The sequence below is a fragment of the Oncorhynchus clarkii genome, chromosome 7, assembly GCF_045791955.1.
Source record: "Oncorhynchus clarkii lewisi isolate Uvic-CL-2024 chromosome 7, UVic_Ocla_1.0, whole genome shotgun sequence".
Taxonomy (NCBI): Eukaryota; Metazoa; Chordata; class Actinopteri; order Salmoniformes; family Salmonidae; genus Oncorhynchus; species Oncorhynchus clarkii.
Window position 1 is genome coordinate 50,468,270 of NC_092153.1, and position 25,594 is coordinate 50,493,863.

The 25,594-nt window shown below is 45.9% G+C and overlaps 1 protein-coding gene across 4 annotated transcripts in view; it reads right to left on the reverse strand.

The window, feature by feature from the left end:
• The window catches only part of LOC139413430 (polyhomeotic-like protein 2), a 58,567-nt gene that overhangs the window by 10,573 nt on the left and 22,400 nt on the right, over nt 1-25,594 (reverse strand). For 2 of the 4 annotated variants that reach the window (XM_071160803.1, XM_071160800.1), the window contains exons 3-9: nt 25,401-25,559; nt 25,111-25,188; nt 24,839-25,006; nt 21,490-21,639; nt 20,554-20,836; nt 13,619-13,971; nt 13,271-13,454 (exon numbers count right to left, since the gene is read on the reverse strand). In XM_071160803.1, the coding sequence (XP_071016904.1) occupies nt 13,271-13,454; nt 13,619-13,971; nt 20,554-20,836; nt 21,490-21,639; nt 24,839-25,006; nt 25,111-25,188; nt 25,401-25,559 (1,375 nt within the window). Of the gene's footprint in view, nt 1-13,270; nt 13,455-13,618; nt 13,972-20,553; nt 20,837-21,489; nt 21,640-24,838; nt 25,007-25,101; nt 25,189-25,400; nt 25,560-25,594 lie in introns of all 4 variants that reach the window. The other 2 variants (XM_071160801.1, XM_071160799.1) reach the window with 1 other exon arrangement.

Here is a 25,594-nt window from a genome sequence, read left to right on the forward strand (position 1 = left end):
TTGTGGGCGGAGCAGTTGCCATACCAGGCGGTGATACAGCCCGACAGGATGCTCTTGATTGTGTATCTGTAGAAGTTTGTGAGTGATTTTGGTCACAAGCCGAATTTCTTCAGCCTCCTGAGGTTGAAGAGGCGCTGCTGCGCCTTCTTCACGATGCTGTCTGTGTGGGTGGACCAATTCAGTTTGTCTGTGATGTGTACGCCGAGGAACTTAAAACTTACTACTCTCTCCACTACTGTCCCATCGATGTGGATAGGGGGGTGTTCCCTCTGCTGTTTCCTGAAGTCCACAATCATCTCCTTAGTTTTGTTGACGTTGAGTGTGAGGTTATTTTCCTGACACCACACTCCGAGGGCCCTCACCTCCTCCCTGTAGGCCGTCTTGTCGTTGTTGGTAATCAAGCCTACCACTGTAGTGTCGTTCGCAAACTTGATGATTGAGTTGGAGGCGTGCGTGGCCACGCAGTCGTGGGTGAACAGGGAGTACAGGAGAGGGCTCAGAATGCACCCTTGTGGGGCCCCAGTGTTGAGGATCAGCGGGGTGGAGATGTTGTTGCCTACCCTCACCACCTGGGGGCGGCCCATCAGGAAGTCCAGTACCCAGTTGCACAGGGCGGGGTCGAGACCCAGGGTCTCGAGCTTGATGACGAGCTTGGAGGGCACTATGGTGTTAAATGCCGAGCTGTAGTCGATGAACAGCATTCTCACATAGGTATTCCTCTTGTCCAGATGGGTTAGGGCAGTGTGCAGTGTGGTTGAGATTCAATCGTCTGTGGACCTATTTGGGCGGTAAGCAAATTGGAGTGGGTCTAGGGTGTCAGGTAGGGTGGAGGTGATATGGTCCTTGACTAGTCTCTCAAAGCACTTCATGATGACGGAAGTGAGTGCTATGTGGCGGTAGTCGTTTAGCTCAGTTACCTTAGCTTTCTTGGGAACAGGAACAATGGTGGCCCTCTTGAAGCATGTGGGAACAGCAGACTGGGATAAGGATTGATTGAATATGTCCGTAAACACACCAGCCAGCTGGTCTGCGCATGCTCTGAGGGCGCGGCTGGGGATGCCGTCTGGGCCTACAGCCTTGCGAGGGTTAACACGTTTAAATGTTTTACTCACCTCGGCTGCAGTGAAGGAGAGTCCGCATGTTTTGGTTGCGGGCCGTGTCAGTGGCACTGTATTGTCCTCAAAGCGGGCAAAAAAGTTATTTAGTCTGCCTGGGAGCAAGACATCCTGGTCCGTGACGGGGCTGGTTTTCTTTTTGTAATCTGTGATTGACTGTAGACCCTGCCACATACCTCTTGTGTCTGAGCCGTTGAATTGCGATTCTACTTTGTCTCTATACTGACACTTAGCTTGTTTGTCCGTATACATCTGGCCCTTCTTTGGACACTGTGCTAACAAACCTCCAAACGAGCTTCAATGCCATACAACACTCCTTCTGTGGCCTCCAACTGCTCTTAAACATTAGCAAAACCAAAAGCATGCTTTTCAACCGTTCGCTGCTCGCACCCGCCCGCCCGACTAGGATCACTACTCTGGACGGTTCTGATCTAGAATACTTGGACAACTACAAATACCTAGGTGTCTGGCTAGACTGTAAACTCTCCTTCCACACTCATATCAAAAATCTAAACTAGAATCGGCTTTCTATTCCGCAACAAAGCCTCCTTCACTCACGCCGCCAAACTTACCCTAGTAAAACGGACTATCCTACCGATCCTTGACTTCAGCGATGTCATCCACAAAATAGCTTCCAATACTCTACTCAGCAAATTGGATGTAGTCTATCACAGTGCCATCTGTTTTGTTACCATAGCGCCTTATACCACCAACCACTGTGACCTGTATGCTCTAGTCGTCTGGCCCTTGCTACATATTCGTCGCCAGACCCGCTGGCTCCAGGTCATCTATAAGTCTATGCTAGGTAAAGCTCCGCCTTATCTCAGGTCACTGGTCACGATAACAACACCCACCCGTAGCACGCGCTTCAGCAGGTATACCTCACTGGTCATCCCCAAAGCCAACACCTCCTTTGGCCGGCTTTTCCTTCCAGTTCTCTGCTGCCTGTGACTGGAACAAATAGCAAAAATCGCTGAAGCAGGAGACTTACATTTCCCTTACTAATTTTAAAACATCAGCCATCTGAGCAGCTAACCGATTGCTGCAGCTGTACATAGTACATCTGTAAATATCGCACCCAATCTACCTACCTCATCCCCATATTGTTTTTATTTACTTTGCTGCTCTTTTGCACACCAGTATCACTACTTACACACCATCATCTGCTCATCTATCACTTCAGTGTTAATTTGCTAAATTGTAATTACTTTGCTACTATAGCCTATTTATTGCCTTACCTCATGCCATCTGCACACACTGTATATAGACGTTCTTTTTTTTCTATTGTGTTATCAACTGTACGCTTGTTTATTCCATGTGTAACTGGGTTGTTGTTTCTGTCGCACTGCTTTGCTTTATCTTGGCCAGGTCGCAGTTGTAAATGAGAACTTGTTCTCAACTAGCTTACCTGGTTAAATAAAGGTGAAATAAAAAATTCCATGTGTTATTTAATTGTTTTGATGTCTTCACTATTATTCTACAATGTAGAATGAGTAGGTGTCCAAAGTTGACTGGTACTGTATACATATGTTTTACATTGATAAATCAGAGTCGTGAACAAGCGCTACAACCCCAGCTGGAAAACTCCCTCCATTCCCCTTTTATGGTAACAAAAATGCGCTCATTTGCTGTATGATTCGGAAATGTTGGAACTGGGCCATGTCAGTTTCTAAAAGAAAGTACAAAGGCAAATTTGATCACATTTCTGTAGAGGTGTGGGCAGAATGTTTACAGGGACTTTTTATGACTAAAAATGCCTGTTGCTTATACTGCGAGTCCCAAACAAACACTGGCTGAGCATTATGCAAGATTGTCTATTTGAACAATTTAAAAGTAGACTAAATGCTACAGCCCACACTTCTATACAAAATTCAAATTATGGTTCAATATTTTGTGAAATCAACAGTTTTAACAGCTAGCCCTGAGCCAGGCGCATCTCCCGGCTAGCAAACAAAATTATCACAACTACAATACCTCTTTCGCCATCTGGCCCGATCCCTTCGTCAACACGGTGCCCCTCCGTACCACCACGACTGGTCCGCAGACGTAATTCCATCAGCTGTCCGGCCCTAGCCGGACAACGGAGCAGACGCTTCTACTTACCCCGGACTGCTAACTTTAAACGCCGTGTCTTCCGTGTGCTAGCTTAGTAACGACTACCTAGCGGCTTCCCTGTTTCATCTATTGCTGTTCACTGGACCCTATGATCACTTGGCTACTTAGCTGATGCCTGCTGGACTATCACGGTACTCCACTTTGTTTACCTGTTGGCACTAGCCCCGAACTCAGGCCCTGTATGTAGTTAACCGACCCTCTCTGCCCATTCATCGCCATTTTACCTGTTGTCTTCCCTGATTAGTTGTTGTCTCACCCGTTGTTGACTTAGCTAGCTCTCCCAATCAACACCTGTGATTGCTTTATGCCTCGCTTTATGTCGCTCTCAAATGTCAATATGCCTTGTATACTGTTGTTTAGGATAATTATCATTGTTTTAGTTTACTGCGGCACCCCTGGTCTCACTGTACATGCCTTAGATACCTTTGTCCCACCTCCCACACATGCGGTGACCTCACCCAGTATAACCAGCGTGTCCAGAGATGCAACCTCTCTTATCATCACTCAGTGCCTGGGTTTACCTCCACTGTACCCGCACCCCACCATACCCGTCTTCACATTATGCCCTGAATCTATTATACCACGCCCAGAAATCTGCTCCTTTTATTCTCTGTTCCCAACGCACTAGACGACCAGTTTTGCAAGCCTTTAGCTGTACCCTCATCCTACTCCTCCTCTGTTCCTCGGGTGATGTGGAGGCTAACCCAGGCTCTGCGTGTCCCCAGGCACTGTCATTTGTCGACTTCTGTAATCGAAAGAGCCTTGGTTTCATGCATGTTAACATCAGAAGCTTCCTCCCTAAGTTTGTTTTACTCACTGCTTTAGCACACTCCGCCAACCCTGATGTTCTTGCCGTTTCTGAATCCTGGCTTAGGAAGGCTACCAACAATTCTGAGATTTCCATCCCCTACTACAACATTTTCCGTCAAGATAGAACTGCCAAAGGGGGAGGAGTTGCAATCTACTGCAGAGATAGCTTGCAAAGTTCTGTCATACTTTCCAGGTCTATGCCCAAACATGTCGAGCTTCTAATGTTTAAAATTAATCTCTCCATAAATAAGTCTCTCACTGGTCCCACCTGTTATAGACCCCCCTCAGCTCCCAGCTGTGCCCTGGACACCATATGTGAATTGATTGGGGGGCAATCTATCTTCAGAGTTCGTTCTGTTAGGTGACAAACTGGGATATGCTTAATACCCCAGCAGTCCTACAATCTAAGCTAGATGGCCTCAATCTGACACAAATGATCAAAGAAACCACCAGGTACAACCCTAAATCCGTAAACATGGGCACCCTCATAGATATTATCCTGACCAACTCACCCTCCAAATACACCTCTGCTGTTTTCAATCAGGATCTCAGCAATCACTGCCTCATTGCCTGCATCCGCTATGGGTCCGCGGTCAAACGACCACCCCTCGTAACTGTCAAACGCTCCGTAAAACACTTCTGCGAGCAGGCCTTTCTAATCGACCTGGCCCAGGTATCCTGGAAGGATAATGACCTCACCCCGTCAGTCGAGGATGCCTGGTCGTTTATTAAAAGTAATTTCCTCACCATTTTAAATAAGCATGCCCCTTTCAAAAAATGTAAAACTAAGAAGAGATATAGCCCTTGGTTCACTCCAGACCTGACTGTCCTTGACCAGCACAAAAACATCCTGTGGTGGACTGCAATGGCATCAAATAGTCCCCGCAATATGGAACTGTTCAGGGAAGTCAGGAACCGATACACACAGTCAGTCAGTCAGGAAAGCAAAGGAAAGGCTAGCTTTTCAAACAGAAATTTGCATCCTGTAGTTCTAACCCAAAAAAGTTTTGGGACACTAAAGTCAATGGAGAACAAGAGCACCTCCTCCCAGCTGCCCACTGCACTGAGGCTAGATGACACAGTCATTACGATAAATCCATGATAATCAAAACATTTCAATAAGCATTTCTCTACAGCTGGCCACGCTTTCCTCATGGCTACCCCAACCAACAGCTCCGCACGCCTCGCAGCTACTTGCCCGAGCCTCCCCAGCTCCCCTTCACCCAAATCCAGATAGCAGACAATCTAGCAGACAATCAGCTGGGCTAGACAATCTAGACCCTCTTTTTCTCAAATGATCTGCCGCCATTGTTGCAACCCCTATTACCAGTCTGTTCAACCTCTTTCGTTTTGTCCGAGATCCCTAAATATTCGAAAGCTGCCGCGGTCATCACTGTCTTCAAAGGGGGTGACACTCTAGACCCAAACTGTTACAGACCTATATCCATCCTGCCCTGCCTTTCTAAAGTCGTTGAAAGCCAAAGTTAATAAACAGATCACTGACCATTTTGAATCCCACCGTACCATCTCCGCTGTGCAATCTGGTTTCCGAGCTGGTCACGGGTGCACCTCAGCCACGCTCAAGGTCCTAAACGATATCATAACTGCCATCGATAAAAGACAGTACTGTGCAGCCATCTTCATAGACCTGGCCAAGGCTTTGACTCTGTCAATCACTGCACTCTTATTGGCAGACTCAATAGCCTTGGTTTCTCAAATGACTGCCTCGCCTGGTTCACCAACTACTTCGCAGACAGAGTTCAGTGTGTCAAATGCGAGTGTAGCGAAATGCTTGTGCTTCTACTTCCGACAATGCAGTAATAACCAACGAGTAATCTAACTAACAATTCCAAAACTACTACCTTATACACACAAGTGTAAAGGGATAAAGAATATGTACATAAAGATATATGAATGAGTGATGGTACAGAGCGGCATAGGCAAGATGCAGTAGATGGTAACGAGTACAGCATATACATATGAGATGAGCAATGTAGGGTATGTAAACAAAGTGGCATAGTTTAAAGTGGCTAGTGATAGATGTTTTACATAAAGATGCAGTAGGTGGTATAGAGTACAGCATATACATATGAGAAGAATAATGTAGGGTATGTAAACATTATATTAAGTAGCATTGTTTAAAGTGGCTAGTGATATATTTTACATTAATCCCAATCAATTCCCATTATTATAGTGGCTGGAGTTGAGTCAGTGTGTTGGCAGCAGCCACTCAATGTTAGTGGTGGCTGTTTAACAGTCTGATGGCCTTGAGATAGAAGCTGTTTTTCAGTCTCTCGGTCCCAGCTTTGATGCACCTGTACTGACCTCGCCTTCTGGATGCTAGCGGGGTGAACAGGCAGTGGCTCGGGTGGTTGTTGTCCTTGATGATCTTTATGGCCTTCCTGTGACATCGGGTAGTGTAGGTGTCCTGGAGGGCAGGTAGTTTGCCCCCGGTGATGGGTTGTGCAGACCTCACTACCCTCTGGAGAGCCTTACGGTTGTGGGCGGAGCAGTTGCCATACCAGGCGGTGATACAGCCCGACAGGATGCTCTTGATTGTGTATCTGTAGAAGTTTGTGAGTGATTTTGGTCACAAGCCGAATTTCTTCAGCCTCCTGAGGTTGAAGAGGCGCTGCTGCGCCTTCTTCACGATGCTGTCTGTGTGGGTGGACCAATTCAGTTTGTCTGTGATGTGTACGCCGAGGAACTTAAAACTTACTACTCTCTCCACTACTGTCCCATCGATGTGGATAGGGGGGTGTTCCCTCTGCTGTTTCCTGAAGTCCACAATCATCTCCTTAGTTTTGTTGACGTTGAGTGTGAGGTTATTTTCCTGACACCACACTCCGAGGGCCCTCACCTCCTCCCTGTAGGCCGTCTTGTCGTTGTTGGTAATCAAGCCTACCACTGTAGTGTCGTTCGCAAACTTGATGATTGAGTTGGAGGCGTGCGTGGCCACGCAGTCGTGGGTGAACAGGGAGTACAGGAGAGGGCTCAGAATGCACCCTTGTGGGGCCCCAGTGTTGAGGATCAGCGGGGTGGAGATGTTGTTGCCTACCCTCACCACCTGGGGGCGGCCCATCAGGAAGTCCAGTACCCAGTTGCACAGGGCGGGGTCGAGACCCAGGGTCTCGAGCTTGATGACGAGCTTGGAGGGCACTATGGTGTTAAATGCCGAGCTGTAGTCGATGAACAGCATTCTCACATAGGTATTCCTCTTGTCCAGATGGGTTAGGGCAGTGTGCAGTGTGGTTGAGATTCAATCGTCTGTGGACCTATTTGGGCGGTAAGCAAATTGGAGTGGGTCTAGGGTGTCAGGTAGGGTGGAGGTGATATGGTCCTTGACTAGTCTCTCAAAGCACTTCATGATGACGGAAGTGAGTGCTATGTGGCGGTAGTCGTTTAGCTCAGTTACCTTAGCTTTCTTGGGAACAGGAACAATGGTGGCCCTCTTGAAGCATGTGGGAACAGCAGACTGGGATAAGGATTGATTGAATATGTCCGTAAACACACCAGCCAGCTGGTCTGCGCATGCTCTGAGGGCGCGGCTGGGGATGCCGTCTGGGCCTACAGCCTTGCGAGGGTTAACACGTTTAAATGTTTTACTCACCTCGGCTGCAGTGAAGGAGAGTCCGCATGTTTTGGTTGCGGGCCGTGTCAGTGGCACTGTATTGTCCTCAAAGCGGGCAAAAAAGTTATTTAGTCTGCCTGGGAGCAAGACATCCTGGTCCGTGACGGGGCTGGTTTTCTTTTTGTAATCTGTGATTGACTGTAGACCCTGCCACATACCTCTTGTGTCTGAGCCGTTGAATTGCGATTCTACTTTGTCTCTATACTGACACTTAGCTTGTTTGTCCGTATACATCTGGCCCTTCTTTGGACACTGTGCTAACAAACCTCCAAACGAGCTTCAATGCCATACAACACTCCTTCTGTGGCCTCCAACTGCTCTTAAACATTAGCAAAACCAAAAGCATGCTTTTCAACCGTTCGCTGCTCGCACCCGCCCGCCCGACTAGGATCACTACTCTGGACGGTTCTGATCTAGAATACTTGGACAACTACAAATACCTAGGTGTCTGGCTAGACTGTAAACTCTCCTTCCACACTCATATCAAAAATCTAAACTAGAATCGGCTTTCTATTCCGCAACAAAGCCTCCTTCACTCACGCCGCCAAACTTACCCTAGTAAAACGGACTATCCTACCGATCCTTGACTTCAGCGATGTCATCCACAAAATAGCTTCCAATACTCTACTCAGCAAATTGGATGTAGTCTATCACAGTGCCATCTGTTTTGTTACCATAGCGCCTTATACCACCAACCACTGTGACCTGTATGCTCTAGTCGTCTGGCCCTTGCTACATATTCGTCGCCAGACCCGCTGGCTCCAGGTCATCTATAAGTCTATGCTAGGTAAAGCTCCGCCTTATCTCAGGTCACTGGTCACGATAACAACACCCACCCGTAGCACGCGCTTCAGCAGGTATACCTCACTGGTCATCCCCAAAGCCAACACCTCCTTTGGCCGGCTTTTCCTTCCAGTTCTCTGCTGCCTGTGACTGGAACAAATAGCAAAAATCGCTGAAGCAGGAGACTTACATTTCCCTTACTAATTTTAAAACATCAGCCATCTGAGCAGCTAACCGATTGCTGCAGCTGTACATAGTACATCTGTAAATATCGCACCCAATCTACCTACCTCATCCCCATATTGTTTTTATTTACTTTGCTGCTCTTTTGCACACCAGTATCACTACTTACACACCATCATCTGCTCATCTATCACTTCAGTGTTAATTTGCTAAATTGTAATTACTTTGCTACTATAGCCTATTTATTGCCTTACCTCATGCCATCTGCACACACTGTATATAGACGTTCTTTTTTTTCTATTGTGTTATCAACTGTACGCTTGTTTATTCCATGTGTAACTGGGTTGTTGTTTCTGTCGCACTGCTTTGCTTTATCTTGGCCAGGTCGCAGTTGTAAATGAGAACTTGTTCTCAACTAGCTTACCTGGTTAAATAAAGGTGAAATAAAAAATTCCATGTGTTATTTAATTGTTTTGATGTCTTCACTATTATTCTACAATGTAGAATGAGTAGGTGTCCAAAGTTGACTGGTACTGTATACATATGTTTTACATTGATAAATCAGAGTCGTGAACAAGCGCTACAACCCCAGCTGGAAAACTCCCTCCATTCCCCTTTTATGGTAACAAAAATGCGCTCATTTGCTGTATGATTCGGAAATGTTGGAACTGGGCCATGTCAGTTTCTAAAAGAAAGTACAAAGGCAAATTTGATCACATTTCTGTAGAGGTGTGGGCAGAATGTTTACAGGGACTTTTTATGACTAAAAATGCCTGTTGCTTATACTGCGAGTCCCAAACAAACACTGGCTGAGCATTATGCAAGATTGTCTATTTGAACAATTTAAAAGTAGACTAAATGCTACAGCCCACACTTCTATACAAAATTCAAATTATGGTTCAATATTTTGTGAAATCAACAGTTTTATCTCCTGTCTTGGTATAGGCTCTGAGTTTAAATAGGAGAGCTACATCACAGCCTACCACACAGCAATACTGTAGCCTACCCATACCATCAAATATTTTAAATAGGCTACCAGTCTATTTACATGTCACCCTCTGGTCATCCTGGGATCGGTCGGACAGTGAGCTATTTGAGCGTGAGGTACTGGTGGCATACCTTGGCTAAGGACGTGAGGGTTTATGTTTCTCCTGCTTGGTGTTTGCCCAGTGTAAGGCTCCTAGGCACCTGCCCAGAGGTAAGCTACACCACTTACCCGTTCCACAGTGGCCTTGGTCGTACCTGTCGGTGGATTTTCTGACTGATCTGCCACCCTCACAGGAAACACTGCGATTCTGGTCGTTGTGGATCGTTTCTCTAAGTCCTGTCGTCTCCTCCCTCTACCCGGTCTCCCTACGGCCCTACAGACGGCGGCCTTGTTTACACACGTCTTCCGGCACTACAGGGTGCCTGAGGATATAGTGTCTGATCAAGGTCCCAAGTTCACGTCTAGGGTCTGGAAAGCGTTCATGGAACATCTGGTGGTCTCGAGCAGCCTTACTTCAGGGTTTCACCCCGAGAGTAATGGGCAGGTGGAGAGAGCGAACCAGGATGTGGGCAGGATTCTGCGGTCCTATTGCCAGGCCCGGTCGGGAGAGTGGGCGGTGTTCGTGTCCTGGGCCGAGATGGCACAGAACTCGCTTCGCCACTCCTCCACTAACCGCTCTCCCTTCCAGTGCGTACTGGGGTACCAGCCGGTTCTGGCGCCTTGACATCAGAGTCAGATCGAGGTTCCTGCGGTGGACGACCGGTTCAGGTGCGTGGAGGAGATATGGGAAGCTGTCCGTGTTCACCTTCAGCAGGCCGTGATGCCTGCTGAAACCTGCCCCTCCGCCTGCCCTGCCGGAAGCTGGGTCCGTGGTTTGTGGGGCCATTTAAAGTCCTGAGGATAGTGAACGAGGTTTGTTATAGGTTATAGCTTCCAACCAATTACCGTATTAACCCCTCGTTCCATGTGTCTCTCCTCAGGCTCTCCTCAGGCTGGCCCGCTCCAGGAGTCTGAGGTGCGGGAGCTTTCTCTGCCCCCTCTAGACATCGGGGGGGGGGCCCCGGCGTACTCCGTCCGCTCCATACTGGATTCGAGGCGTCAGGCGAGGTGCCTTCAGGATCTCGTGGAGTGGGAGGGGTACGGTCCGGAGGAGAGGTGCTGGGTTCCGGGCGAGAACGTGTTGGACCCTTCAATGCTGCAGGAGTTCCAACGTCTTCGCCCGGATCGCCCTGCGCCTCGCCCTGTCACAACTTCTGCCAAAGTTGGTCCCTCTCCTTGTTCGGCGGATTTCGGCGGTCGGAGTCACCGACCTTCTAGCCATCGCTGATACACTTTTCATTTTCCATTGGTTTTGTCTTGTCTTCCATCACACCTGGTTCCAATTCCATCAATTACATGTTGTGTATTTAACCCTCTGTTCCCCCTCATGTCCTTGTCGGTAATTGTTTCTTGTAGTGCTTATGCACGGTATGGTGGTATTTACCGGGTTGTGTTTGACCCATTTATTGTATTGTTCTGTTAACCTGTCTAGGACTGAACCCCTTGCCAACAGCCAATGAAATTGCAGGGCACCAAATACAAATCAACAGAAATTTCATAAATCAAATTTCTCAAACATACAAGTATTAGGCACCATTTTAAAGATAAAAATTCTAATTAATCCAGCCACAGTGTCTGATTTTAAAAATGCTTTACAGAGAAAGCTACACAAACAATTATGTTAGGTCACCACCAAGCCACTGAAAAACCCAGACATTTTTCCAGCCAAAGAGAGGAGTCACAAAAAAGCACAAATAGAGATAAAATTAATCACTAACCTTTGATGATCTTGATACACATAGGACTTCATGTTACACAATACATGTATGTTTTGTTCGATAAAGTGCATATTTATATAAAAAAAATCTAATTTTACATTGGCGCGTTACGTTCAGTAGTTCTAAAACATGCGGTAATTGTGCAGAAAGCCACATGAGTTCACAGAAATACTCATTAGAAATGTTTTTGAAAATTCAAGTGTTATGCATGGAACTTTAGATACACTTCTCCTTAATGCAACCGCTGTGTCAGATTTCTAAAAAACTTTACGGAAAAAGCATAATCTGAGTACGGCTCTCAGAGCCCAAACCAGCCAAAAGAAATATCCGCCATGTTGCGCAGGCAACATTAGTCAAAAATAGCATTATAAATATTAACTTACCTTTGATGATCTTCATCGGAATGCACTCCCAGGAACCGCAGTTCCACCATAAATGTTTGTTTTGTTCGATAATGTCCATAATTTATGTCCAAATAGCTTCTTTTGTTAGGGCGTTTGGTAAACAAATCCAAACACTTGTTCAGGTCCAGTCGGATGAAAAGTTTAAAAAGTTATATTACAGGTCGAAGAAACATGTCAAACTATGCATAGAATCAATCTTTAGGATGTTTTTATCATAAATGTTCAATAATGTTCCAACCGGAGAATTCCATTGTCTGTAGAAAAGCAACGGAACGAGAGATACCTCTCATGTGAACGCGTGACTGAGAACGAGGCTGCTGCCAGACCCCTTAGTCAAACAGCTCTCATTTTCTCCCACCTCACAGTAGAAGCCTGAAACCATGTTCTAAAGACGGTTGACATCTAGTGGAAGGCTTAGGAAGTGCAAAATAACCCATATCCCACTGTGTATTCGATAGGGGCTGAGTTCAAAAACTACAAACCTCAGATTTCCCACTTCCTGTTTGGGTTTTTGCCTGCCATTTGAGTTCTGTTATACTCACAGACATCATTCAAATAGTTGTAGAAACTTCAGAGTGTTTTCTATCCAATACTAATAATAATAATAATAATATGCATATATTAGCATCTGGAACTGAGTATGAGGCAGTTCACTCTGGGCACACTATTCATCCAAAAGTGAAAATGCTGCCCCCTATCCCAAAGACGTTAACGGTGGTTTATGCATATTAAACGACACCGTTGTAAATCAGTTTTCGCTCTCCTGCGCCCGACTTCTCTGACGCCAGTACGCACCTCACGACATCTATTGAATGAGGATAAATGGTAGGCTAATAATTGTTGTGTAGCGGGAATAAACCAGTCATGTTAGGAAATATTATTATGACCTATAAGCCTATACAATAAAAAGTCAAAAAGAACCATATTAGGCTGCATACTGCTATGTGATCTCCTTACCAACATCAAATGCATCGGTTTTATCATTACGTTTCAAAAGTTTTTATTAGCCTACCATTATAATTTCTGTGCATCAAACAAAAATTTCCCCAAAATAACAATATTTTCTTGCAATAGAATTGATCAACCACTAGAAGTTGTGCGTACGCATTGGTCTGAGCTGTATGTGAGATACGCACACTTTCCCGTCAAGTTCTAAATGGATAAATACCAACCTGCGGGAAAACTTGCACACGCAAGGTTGAAAGAGTCTTTCTTGTGCAGACACCTTTGATAAATTAGGCCCCTGGAGAGCAGTACTTGGCAGAGCGGCTTATGTTTGATCTGGCTTTCCAAAGTTGTAATTGGTTGTAAATATGATATGACAACAATAGACCACCCCCAGTCCTGCCTCTAGGCAATAGAACTAAGAGATGGGGTGATACAAGCTTGTTAACATGAATCATTAAAACCAAATGTCCTGCTACCTTGTGGTTGGCTGATGGGTGTGACTGGGTCAGTCTTTGGCTGCTCTGTTGGCTTGGTGGCTTGTGGTGGAGACTGGGCAGATGGGGTACACTGCTGCTGTACTCTGGTAGTTGGGCAGCGCTCTCTGACCACCAATGACGTGGGCTTGTCCTGCCCTTTACTGTCCTGGACCAATCGGGAAGCCTGAGAGTACATAATAGAATATAGAGAGAAGGGAGAGAGAGTTTAGTGAAACATATTTGACTAATGACAAGAGATTATTGATATATTTTAGGCTTACTGACACATTGTTACAGAGTAATCCTCTCCCATTTCCATAATTCTTGTTGTGACTGCTGTGTACTAACCTGTGAGGGCACTGGTTGTATCTGGAGGTTAATGGCTGTGAGTTGTACTGGCTGGGCTTTGGCTTGGCTCAGGTTGGAGTGGAGAGCATGTGGGCTGATGGTGGAGTGAAAGATGGTTGCCTGCTGACTGGGTGTAGTGGGTTGGTGATGAGAGGTGGGTTTGGGCAGCACAGGGATAGGGCCTGGCTGGCTGGGAGAATGGGGGACCAGAGGGGTAGTCTGCAGGTGTGGCTGGATGGAGGCAGTTTGCAGTAGCTGGCCCTGGGTCCTCTGGGAAGCCTGGGTCTGCTGGATCACAAACTGCTGCTGTTTGTGCTGCTGGACCAGGGAGTGGGGCTGGATCTGGGTGTATGCTGGAACAAGAATCGAGGATTAAGATACATAAAAAAATCTTATAGTTAAGTCAGTACATGTACACAAAAGGAAAATCGACTCTTCCCACACAAAAAAAAAAAACCTGAATAGTGGACCTCTAAAAAGGAATTTATTTATTTGCTTTTGTTGTCAAAAGACCTTGTTGAAAAGCACAAGGCAGACTTGCCTTAAACCATTGTCGAGGTTTTGACCAGCCATTACTCACTAATGTCTCCAAAGGGTCTGTCATCACCTGACAGGGCTTCTGCTGACAAAATGACAACCTGAGGACTTAACTTCCCAGAACCCTGGGACAACTCATCATTCATTTATTGTACTGTCGTTCAGTGAAATGGGCTCTACACAGCAACAGTCAGAGTAGCCTTGGGCCAAACATATGCAGGAGGAAAGCCAGAGGGAAATAAGAAGAAGCCAATGCTCCATGACATACTGTATGTAGTCATCTGTGAGTCAGTCCCCCAAGCCTTCAGTTGCCCAAACACTCCCAAACAACTCTCCCAAGGAAACAATGAGGTTGGATCTGGCCCTCATCATTACTGAGAAGGAGGGTTCTCATGAATCATCTCTCCTAGGAGCTGTTAACCTGTTTGTCTCAGGTGTAAGCCCTAGAGTCTTACAGTAGCTTCGCTCAGATGATCTTAGTAAACTAACAGTGTCTGAGGAGTCTAACATGAACCTTTGTGGATCTCTTTTGATTATGAAGGATTGATGCCAAAGATATTAGGGTTCCTCCCTGCCCCCCTTTTTTAGTATATTTTGTGTGGGATAGGCTCCATCTGGTATGAATGTTTCACTGTTTCGCGGTAACCACAGTCTACCCTGCTGTGAAAATAGAGACGTTTCCATCCGGCAGAGTTGCATGTCATTAGTCATTTATACCACAGGATCTTCTGGAAAGTGCTTGATTTTCACGTGGCAAAACTCTATGAAACCCACAGCATGTGGTTAGCTATAGTTTCACTAAGTACAGGGTGAAGACTGACATCTCTCAGAAAGTAGCATGATAAAAGCCTTTGACGGATACTCTCAATTACATGATAACATAGTAAAAGGTCTACCTACCACCCAGCCCTCACTAAGGATAAATGGAAAAGAGGCTGTATAATAACGGCTATCAATTCAGCAGATAGGCCTAGCACTTGTGTGAACAGATGATTGGATTTCCGAACGACTGCACACCGGATACAAGCAACAAAACTCAGTCCTGCTCGACAGCTTTCTCAAGCACTGTAATGAGTAACAGAGAAAAGTATTGGAAGGAGAGGAAGGGGGATTCATTTAAATGCCTTTTGTCCCTCAAGGCCTTTGGATTAAGGCCTCACTAAGCAACCACTCCCCCATACCTGTGTGTTGTTTCAGAATGTCTAGAGGAAAGGACTCAGTGCACATTCCCTATGGGGTTTCAATAGCAGACTGGAAAATACCGGAGTTTCTGCAATCTACTATTGCTGCTTTAGTTTAGAAACCTCACCCACACATCACTGTAAATCACTTCATAACAAACAGGTAGAGTGCATATGGAAAGTATTCAGACCCCTTCCTTTTTGCAATTTATTTTTTACATTACAGCCTTATTCTAAAATTGATTAAAATATTTTTTTCCCCCTTCAATTTACACACAACACCTCATAATGACAAAGCGAAAAACTGTTTGAAGTTTAAAAAAATAATAATAATACCTTATTTACATAAGTATTCAGACCCTTTGCTATGACACTCAAAATTGAGCTCCGGTGCATCCTGTTTCCATTGATCATCCTTGAGATGTTTCTACAAACTTGGAGTCCACCTGTGGTAAATTCAATTGATTGGACATGATTTGGTAAGGCCCACACCTGTCTATATAAGGTCCCACAGTTGACAGTGCATGTCAGAGTAGAAAACAAGCAATGAGGTTGGCGGAAATGTCTGTAGAGCTCAGAGACAAAAACAAAATATTCTGCAGTATTGAAGGTCCCCAAGAACACAGCGGCCTCCAGAGTTGCTCTGTGGAGATGGGAAAACATTCCAGAAGGACAACCATCTCAGCAGCACTCCACCAATCAGGCCTTTATGCTAGAGTGGCCAGACGCTAGCCACTCCTCAGTAAAAAGGCACATGACAGTCCATTTGGAGTTTGCTAAAAAGGCACCTAAAGAAACAAGATTCTCTGGTCGGATGAAACCAAGATTGAACTCTTTGGCCTGAATACCAAGCGTCACGTCTGGAGGAAACCTACCACCATCCATACGGAGAAGTATCGTCATAGCTAAGAAGACTCGAGGCTGTAATTGATGTAACGTAAAAGGGCCTTTCAGTTATTTTATTTGTAAAAAATTTGCAAAAAGGTCTAAACCTGTTTTTGATTTGTCATTATGGGGCATTGTGTGTAGACTGATGAGGGAAAAAAGTAATTTAATACATTTTAGAACAAGGCTGTAATGTAACAAAACATGGAAAAAGTTGAGGGGTTGGAATACGTTATGAATGCACTGTAAATGTGCATATGTGTGAGTGAGCAAATAATGGAGTGAGTGAGTGTGTGTGTGTGTGTGTGAGATGGAGTGACAGTGTGTGTGAGTGTGTAGGGCCCAGTGAGTGTGCATAGAGACAGTGTAAAGACCGAAATAAAAAGTCAATAAAATACATAAGTTATCTCAAACAGTCTGTGTGGCTATTTTGTTAGCTATTTATCAGCTGTATTGCTTGGGGATAGAAGCTGTTCAAGAGCGTGTTGGTGTAAGACTTAATGCACCAGTACCTCTTGCAGTGCGGCAGAAGAGAAAATAGTCTATGGCTTGGGTGGTAGGAGTATGACGATTTTCCGGGCATTCTTTTCACACCGCCTGATATAGAGGTCCTGGATGTCAGCGATGTACTGGGCTGTCCGCACAACCCTCTGTTGCGCCATGCAATCGAGTGCAGTGCTATTGACATACCAAGCATCGCTGCACCCAGTTAATGTGGTCTCAATGGTACAGCTGTAGAACCTTTTGAGGGCCCATGCCAAACTTTTTCAACCTCCTGAGGGGTAAGAGGCACTGCCGCTCCTTCTTCACGACTGTGCGTGTGTTTGGACCATTTTAAGTCTTTAGTGATATGGACACAGAGGAACTTGAAGCTCTCGACCTGCTCCCCTGCAAATGTGGATGGGGGTGTGCCTCCCCGTTTCCTGTAGTTCACGATCAGCTCCTTGGTCATGCTGACATTGAGGCAGATGTTGTTGCTCAGGTACCACACTGCCAGGTCACCGACCTCCTCCCTGTATGTGGACTCATCGTTGCCGGTGATCAGGACTACCACTGTCATATGGTCAGCAAACTTGATAGTGTTGGAGTTGTGCGTCGCCACACAGTTGTGGGTGAACAGGGAGTACTAAGCACACACCCCTGTGGGGCCCCTGTGTTATGGGTCAGCATGGCGGAGGTGATGTTGCCTACCCTCACCACCTGGGGTCGGCCCATCAGGAAGTCCAAGATCCAGTTGCAGAGGGAGATGTTCAGACCCAGAGTCCTGAGCTTGGAGGGGACAATGGTGTTGAACACTGAGCTGTCAATGATCAGCATTCTTACATAGGTATACTTCTTATCTAGGTGGTTGAGGGCAGTGTGGAGAGCAATTGAGATTGAGTCGCCTATGGATCTGTTGGGGCGGTATGCAAGTGAGTCTAGGGTGGCTGGGATGGTGGAGTTAATGTGTGAAACAACCAGCCTGTCAAAGCACTTAATGATTATAGAAGTGAGTGCTCCAGGGTGGTAGTCATTGTGGAATTAAGCATAAGAGTTCTTAGAAACAGGGAGGATTGTGGTCATCTTAAAATTAGGGGATTACAGACTGGGACAAGGAGAGATTGAAAATTACCGTGAATATGCCTGCCAGCTATTCTGTGTATGCTCTGAGAATGCGCCCTGGAATACCGGCGGGGCCCGCGGCCTGGGAGGTTTTGACCTGATTAAAGACCCTTCTCACGTCAGCCTCGGAGAGCGAGATCACCCAATCCTCTGGGTTGGTGAGAGCCCTCACACCCGGCTCGATGTTGTTGTCGAAGCATGCATAAAACAAATTGAGTTAGTCTGGTAGAGAGGCATCGTTGGGCAGATCACGGTTCAGTAATCTGTAACTGTAGCCTTTGCCACATGCGATGGGCGTCGGAGCCTGTGCAATGATTCCACCTTAATCTTATATTGTCCTTTTGCTCGTTTGATGACTCTACGGAGGTCATAGCGGGCCTTGTACTTATTTTGGCTACCATGATCAGAAGAAGAGATCTCTGTGACTTTGAAAGAGGGGTCTCAAAGGAGCATAGAGAGTTTTAAAGGGTGTATCTCAGTCACCAGATCTTAACCCAAATGAACACTTATGGGAGATTCTGGAGCGGTGCCTGAGACACTGTTTTCCACCACCACCACCATCAACAAAACACCAAATTACGGAATTTCTCATAGAAGAATGATGTCTCATCCCTCAAATTGAGTTCGACACTTTTAGAACCTATGCCAAGGTGCATTGAAGGTGTCGGCTCATCGTGGCCCAATGCCCTATTAAGACCCTATGTTGGCGTTTCCTTTATTTTGGCAGTTACATATAGCTTGAGAATAAAAACTACACCAAACATATCAATACGTTGTGTGTTTTAAGTACTTGCAATGGAGCTACTATGTATGTACACATGGAACCATACAATGGCTTGATAATGTAACGGAATGGGGAGATCCTTTTAGGCTTACGGAACTGCACGCCAAGTTTGGAAAAAAATGAGACACAACAGAACACCACTGTGCAGTTAGCAGGGGCATAGAATGAGACTAAGTCTGCAAGGTGGTCTTTGGTACTGTGCTGTAGGTTTAGTAGTAGGGTGCTGGGATAGCTTCTCTGTCAAGGAGGTGGTGAAGAAAAGACTAAAGTACACAATGAACCCAACTGCGGAACAGCTGCTTCCAGCCAATCTCCATTCGAGGAAAAATCAGCCAGTCTGTGGTAGGAGAAGCAGACACACGGCTGCTCCCACAAGATCTGCTCTCTCCTTCTCTTGGAGGCTCAATTACTACACAGTACGAAAATAGACAATTAACTAGGCCTATTCCTGTGGCAGTATTCTCTCAGATGTCGAAAATAAAACTACATGAGCCATTTGTTATGTAGCCTATTATTGAGGTGTTGATTAGAATTGTTTCATTCAAGTATTTCCTTCTTCAAAATGACTGAATCAACATGCATCATTTATGACCCAGTAGATGACAGTGCACATAGGATCAGTGGGAGCCCCTATCCAACCATAAACCCAGTCAGCCACCGCAGCTGCTACTCCATCTCCCCCTAGTGTAATCCTCTGAACTGACAGAGTGCTTCTCACATGTCCAGGGCACACCTGTCTGTCCCCCATGGCCACTACCAGGGCATGTACATTTACAAGTTTATGTAGTCAGGTTTTCAGATACCTCCTCCCTTTCATTTCATCTGAATCCATTACTTAAAGCGAGACAAAGACACAGTTGTGCAGTCGCATGCGCAGCTTATCCATCAAGTCTGGCACAACACACAAGCCATGCAGTGCTTAGCACACACACACACACACACACACAACGCACACACACACACTCGCAGACAGTCAGAGTTATTCTGTTCAACTGCTGGCATAGATGCAACCATTCTCTGTGACAAAACCATCCAGCTGCTGACCACACAATAAGTGGTCTAGAAAGACAACTGTGGCACAGAGCCCTCCATGGCTTCTCATTGAAAAACCAGCTTGACTATTCCGGAGGCAGAGCCCATGTTCTCCCCTGTAGTAGTGAATACAGTGTGGTCGGTACAGGCCTCGACATGCCACGAACACAGGGTTTAAAAAAATAAAAAATAAATCCCATGACTGAAACGCAATTGTCTGTGGGGCCAAGTTAACCTCCCATTTCATGTAAAAAAATAATAATAAATAAAAAAAGTCATGGCTATCATGCTTGTGGGGAAAGAGGTTAATTTTGAAATTCTAGTCCTTATAAAAAAAACATTTATAAAAAAAATAATCTAAATGACTGAAATCCATAGCTGTGACAACCCCTGCATACAGTAGAGAAATCAAAAATAACTAGTAGACTTTAGGGTCAGGTTTCCAAAAGCAGGAAACTCAGGAAGTAGCAACACTGGTAACATAATTTGACTGGTTGAAATGTAACCAAACATAGAAGCGTAAAAGAAGCGCCTGAGCGGGGGCCTCCTATCCGGTTCAGGGGAAAAGGAAGCTAGGTTGAAGATACTATATCCCTGACAAACACAGATTTGTTGAAATGTAGTTGTGTTCCAGAAGAGGCATGAGGAATGCACCGTTGTCAGGCTACTGGAGGCATGATTAATGTTCCAGACTAAATTGCTCAGTCACAGGGGCAGAATATTCAGCATCATCATAGAGTGCAGAAAAACCCATCCCTTATCACAATAGCCAGTACTGATCCGAATACTCTCCATCATTTGAGCAAACACACCTAATTGTCCAAGGGTGCAATGGTGTCAATTTCATGAAATCCTAATATAGGAGTCTAGCCTGTGTCTGTAAAAGCTAGCTAACATTAGGGTTGGATAAATACCTGGAGTGCTGAGAGGCTGTCCACTAACAGCCGTGACACTGCGACTCATGTTTATAGCGTGCACCTCCGTCACTATGCTCTCTCCCTTCTTGCTCCCGTCCAAGGCACCGTCGGGCCGACTGCCTTTCCCCCCAGCGCCCTGGCTCCCCTGGCTGGGGTTCTTAATCAGGGGAGAGGGCTGGATGGAGATAGGGCTCTGCTTTAGGCTGAGGGCCTGCAGGCTGTGTGTCTGAGAGGAGGACGTGGTCGCCCCTTGCTGGCTACGGATAGCCAGGTTCTGGACCTGAAAAGACAGAGAGGTCAGGTCCCAGAGGCAATGAGACATGGCCTAGGGCAGAAGAGGTGGGGAGCACCACAGTCAAGGGTCCACCCACAGGCCATCTGCAGAATTAGTGAGAAATACATTTTAGATTAAATGAGGTATCACAGCATAACTGTAAACCTAATGCATTTGCTACAGCTAGGGGTTAAAGCAACAACAACAAATCCCATGAATGAACCTTAAGTCAATGTCAAATCAATGGGCAAACTATGGCTCGAGGGCCACATCTGGATTTTTCGAAGTTCAATGGAGGGCCGCACAAATTTATTTTTTGACCGATTTGTTAGTCAACAAAAGATTTACGGGCCAGAAAAATGTGATTTGAAAATATATAGGTCCATTAGCATTTCTACATACTTTCTATCTAGTTTTAGACGTTCAAGTGTGGCCAGGAGTGTTTAACCCCCCCCACCCTCATCCCAAAAAATAAACTCATGCATCATCATGATGGAAGTCTGTCGCAGTGACGGATAACTTTAACCCTTGGCTATACCCCTCGTTTGAATTATGGTGACTTGTGTTGATCATCTATGCCCTCTAGTGCTGCTCCAGGTTACTACAGCAGCGCTGTGTGTATGGCATTAGCCTATAGAGTTGAGATAATAATAGTGTACCTGTGAGGAGGGCTGTTGTCCAGAGGACCGCATGGAGCTCTCAGACTGGACTGCAGCCACTGTGGCCGTAGGTGTGAAGATGAGCTGGGGGGACAACGGAACAGCACGGCCTAGGCTCCTAGCTACTTGCACAAGGTTACTTTGCTGTGCCTGAAGAAAGAAAATGAAATCACATACAGTATATGTAAATAATCTCTCCATGGTTTTGGGTAGAGATAAATTATACTGCAAACAGCTGATCTTCCTCTGTTGCTTTCTCACACTCTCTCAAGCTCACTCTTACTATGCATAGTGCGTCAAAAAATCTTTAAGGGAATAAAATGTAATCTAATCAGACTGAACTGATTCAGTTTGACATGCAGGACAACACTTCTTCACACTCCTTCCAGCAGGCTCATGCACAATTCTCTCCAGACCTGACTGCCCTTAACCAACACAAAAACATCCTGTGGCGTTCTGCATTAGCATCAAACAGCCCCCGTGAAATGCAACTTTTCAGGGAAGTTAGAAACCAATATACACAGGCAGTTAGAAAAGCCAAGGCTAGCTATTTCAAGCAGAAATTTGCTTCCTGCAACACAAACTCAAAAAGGTTCTGGGACATTGTAAAGTCCATGGAGAATAAGAGCACCTCCTCCCAGCTGCCCACTGCACTAAGGATAGGAAACTGTCCCCACCGATAAATCCACTATAATTGAGAATTTCAATAAGCATTTTTCTACGGCCGGCCATGCTTTACACCTGGCTACCCCTACCCCGGTCAACAGCACTGCACCCCCCACAGCAACTCGCCCAAGCCTTCCCCATTTCTCCTTCTCCCAAATCCAGTCAGCTAATGTTCTGAAAGAGCTACAAAATCTGGACCCCCACAAATCAGCCGGGCTAGACAATCTGGACCCTTTCTTTCTAAAATTATCTGCCGAAATTGTGGCAACACCTATTACTAGCCTGTTCAACCGCTCTTCCTTGTCATCTGAGATTCCCAAAGATTGGAAAGCAGCTGCGGTCATCCCCCTCTTTAAAGGGGGGGACACTCTTAACCCAAACGGCTACAGACCTATATCTATCCTACCCTGCCTTTCTAAGGTCTTCTAAAGCAAAGTTAACAAACAGATCACCAACCATTTTGAATCCCACCGTACCTTCTCCGCTATGCAATCTTGTCAATCACCGCACTCTTATCGGCAGACTCAACAGCCTTGGTTTCTCAAATGATTGCCTCGCCTGGTTTACCAACTACTTCTCCGACAGAGTTCAGTGTGTCAAATCTGAGGGCCTGTTGTCCGGGCCTCTGCCAGTCTATGGGGGTGCCACAGGGTTAAATTCTTGGGCCGACTCTCTTCTCTGTATACATCAATGATGTCGCTCTTGCTGCTGGTGAGTCTCTGATCCACTTCTACGCAGACGACACCATTCTGTATACTTCTGGCCCTTCTTTGGACACTGTTAATAACCCTCCAGACGAGCTTCAATGCCATACAACTCTCCTTCTGTGGCCTCCAACTGCTCTTAAATACAAGTAAAACTAAAAATGCATGCTCTTCAACCGATCGCTGCCTGCACCTGCCAGCCTGTCCAGCATCACTACTCTGGACGGTTCTGACTGAGAATATGTGGACAACTACAAATACCTAGGTGTCTGGTTAGACTGTAAACTCTCCTTCCAGACTCACATCAAACATCTCCAATCCAAAGTTAAATCTAGAATTGGCTTCCTATTTCGCAAACAAAGCATCCTTCACCCATGCTGCCAAACATACCCTCGTAAAACTGACCATCTTACCATTCCTCGACTTCGGTGATGTCCTTTACAAAATAGCCTCCAACACCCTACTCAACAAATTGTTGCAGTCTATCACAGTGCCACCCGTTTTGTCACCAAAGCCCTATATACTACCCACCACTGCGACCTGTACGCTCTCGTTGGCTGGCCCTCGCTTCATACTCGTCGCCAAACCGACTGGCTCCAGGTCATCTACAAGACCCTGCTAGGTAAAGTCCCACCTTATCTCTGCTCGCTGGTCACCATAGCAGCACCCACCCGTAGCACGCGTTCCAGCAGGTATATCTCACTTGTCACCCCCAAAGCCAATTCCTCCTTTGGCCGCCTCTCCTTCCAGTTCTCTGCTGCCATTGACTGGAACGAACTACAAAAATCTCTGAAACTGGAAACACTTATCTCCCTCGCTAGCTTTAAGCACCAGCTGTCAGAGAAGCTCACAGATCACAGCACCTGTACATAGCCCATCTATAAATAGCCCAAACAACTACCTTTCCCCTACTGTATTTATTTATTTATTTAGCTCCTTTGCACCCCAGTATTTCTACTTGGCACACTCATCTACTGTCAAATATACCACTCCAGTGTTTTAATTGCTATATTGTATTTACTTTGCCACCATGGACTATTTATTGCCTTTACCTCCCTTATCTCACTTAATTTGCTCACATCGTATATAGACTTATTTTTCTACTGTATTATTGACTATGTTTGTTTTACTCCATGTGTAACTCTGTGTTGTTATATGTGTCGAACTGCTTTGCTTTATCTTGGCCAGGTCGCAGTTGTAAATGAGAACTTGTTCTCAACTTGCCTACCTGGTTAAATAAAAGGTGAAATAAAATGTAAAAAATAAAAATAAACAGTGGTGACACAAACAGCACACACTTCAGTGTTGGGGAAGCTTATCTGAAAATATATAGTTTATTAAGCTACCAATTACTTCACATTGGAAGAAGGTAAGCAACACTAAAACTACCCTTAAGAGAAATATAAGTGTACTTAACTAAAGGTCACTACTTCATGATAAATTACCATAACTAAATATCATAGACAAAAAAATTGGAAGAACAGATCACTCTGGAGGAGTAGAGGCTGCTGTGGGGAGGACTGCTCATTATAATGGCTGGAACGGCGCAAATGGAATGGCATCAAACCATGCGTTTGATGTATTTGATACCATTCCACTGATTCATCTACCAAGAGCCCTTCCTTACCAATTAAGGTGCCACCAACCTCCTGTGTTCTGGAGTCAGATGTTAACAGAATGTGTAATTTAGCCTATTAAACACAAAAACGGTTTCAAGTGAGAACTAGGCAGGTCTGATGTCGAAGAAAAAAGGAAATCCTTGCCTACTTCACCCCTATTTTATGTGGTGTGTAGTTTCAGTAGTTAGCTACATCGCAAAATAAAACACTACCAAGATTTGAATTTAGTTCAACTACCACCAAGCTACTGCAAAATATAGTTCACTACTCCCCAACACTGCCCCTCATCACACAAAGCCTCCAGAAGTGCGGCTGAGCCAGCTAGTGTGTGTGCCAGTCGGCATGCTTCTGGGGGCTTACCATCTGTGCACGCAGGTACATATGAGCCTGACTGGCAGTGAGGCTGGTGGGGCTGGACGGGCTTCCCAGGATTACGGCCTGCTGGGAGATGCTGCCGGCGGGTGCAGAGCTGACACTCTGGGCTCTACTGATCAGCTGGGCTGCAGCCGGGGACGTGGTCAGGTTAATCTGGGGACAGGACAGGGAAGACAGGAAGGATTAAAAAACTTCAACAAAAACACTACACATCTTGGAACCCAACCCTTTAGTTAGACATGACTCACTGCACTCACTGTGGTCTGGGATGATCCTGTTTGCTGGGACGAAGTGGCATTTTGGGTGGAGCTCTGCCTTCCTGCCGCAATACTGGCCTGTGACATGACAGGTGAGAACCGTTAAGGGAGTATGTAGGGGTCAACACTTAAATTCCTCTTCATCTGAAGATAACTGTTTGATTGACCAACCAAACCCCAGCACTGGCCTCATCTCTCATCTTTGTCAAAACCCTAACACTAGACCACAGCCTTGTTGGAGGCCTGTTTCATTCCCTAGTTTAACAGTTCCTTACGTCTCCGCTGCTCACCTGCTGTACGGCGGCCAGGTTCTGGAGCTGTGCATTGCTCAGGTGCTGCTGCTGGAGTGCTGCTGTCTGCAGCATGAGGTGCTGCTGCTGCGCTGCGTACATCTGCTGCAGGTACTGCGCAGCAGTGTTGGGCTGCCGGTGCAACGCCTGCTGGATCACCTTCAGTACACAGGGAGAAAGAAACAGGTTAGCGG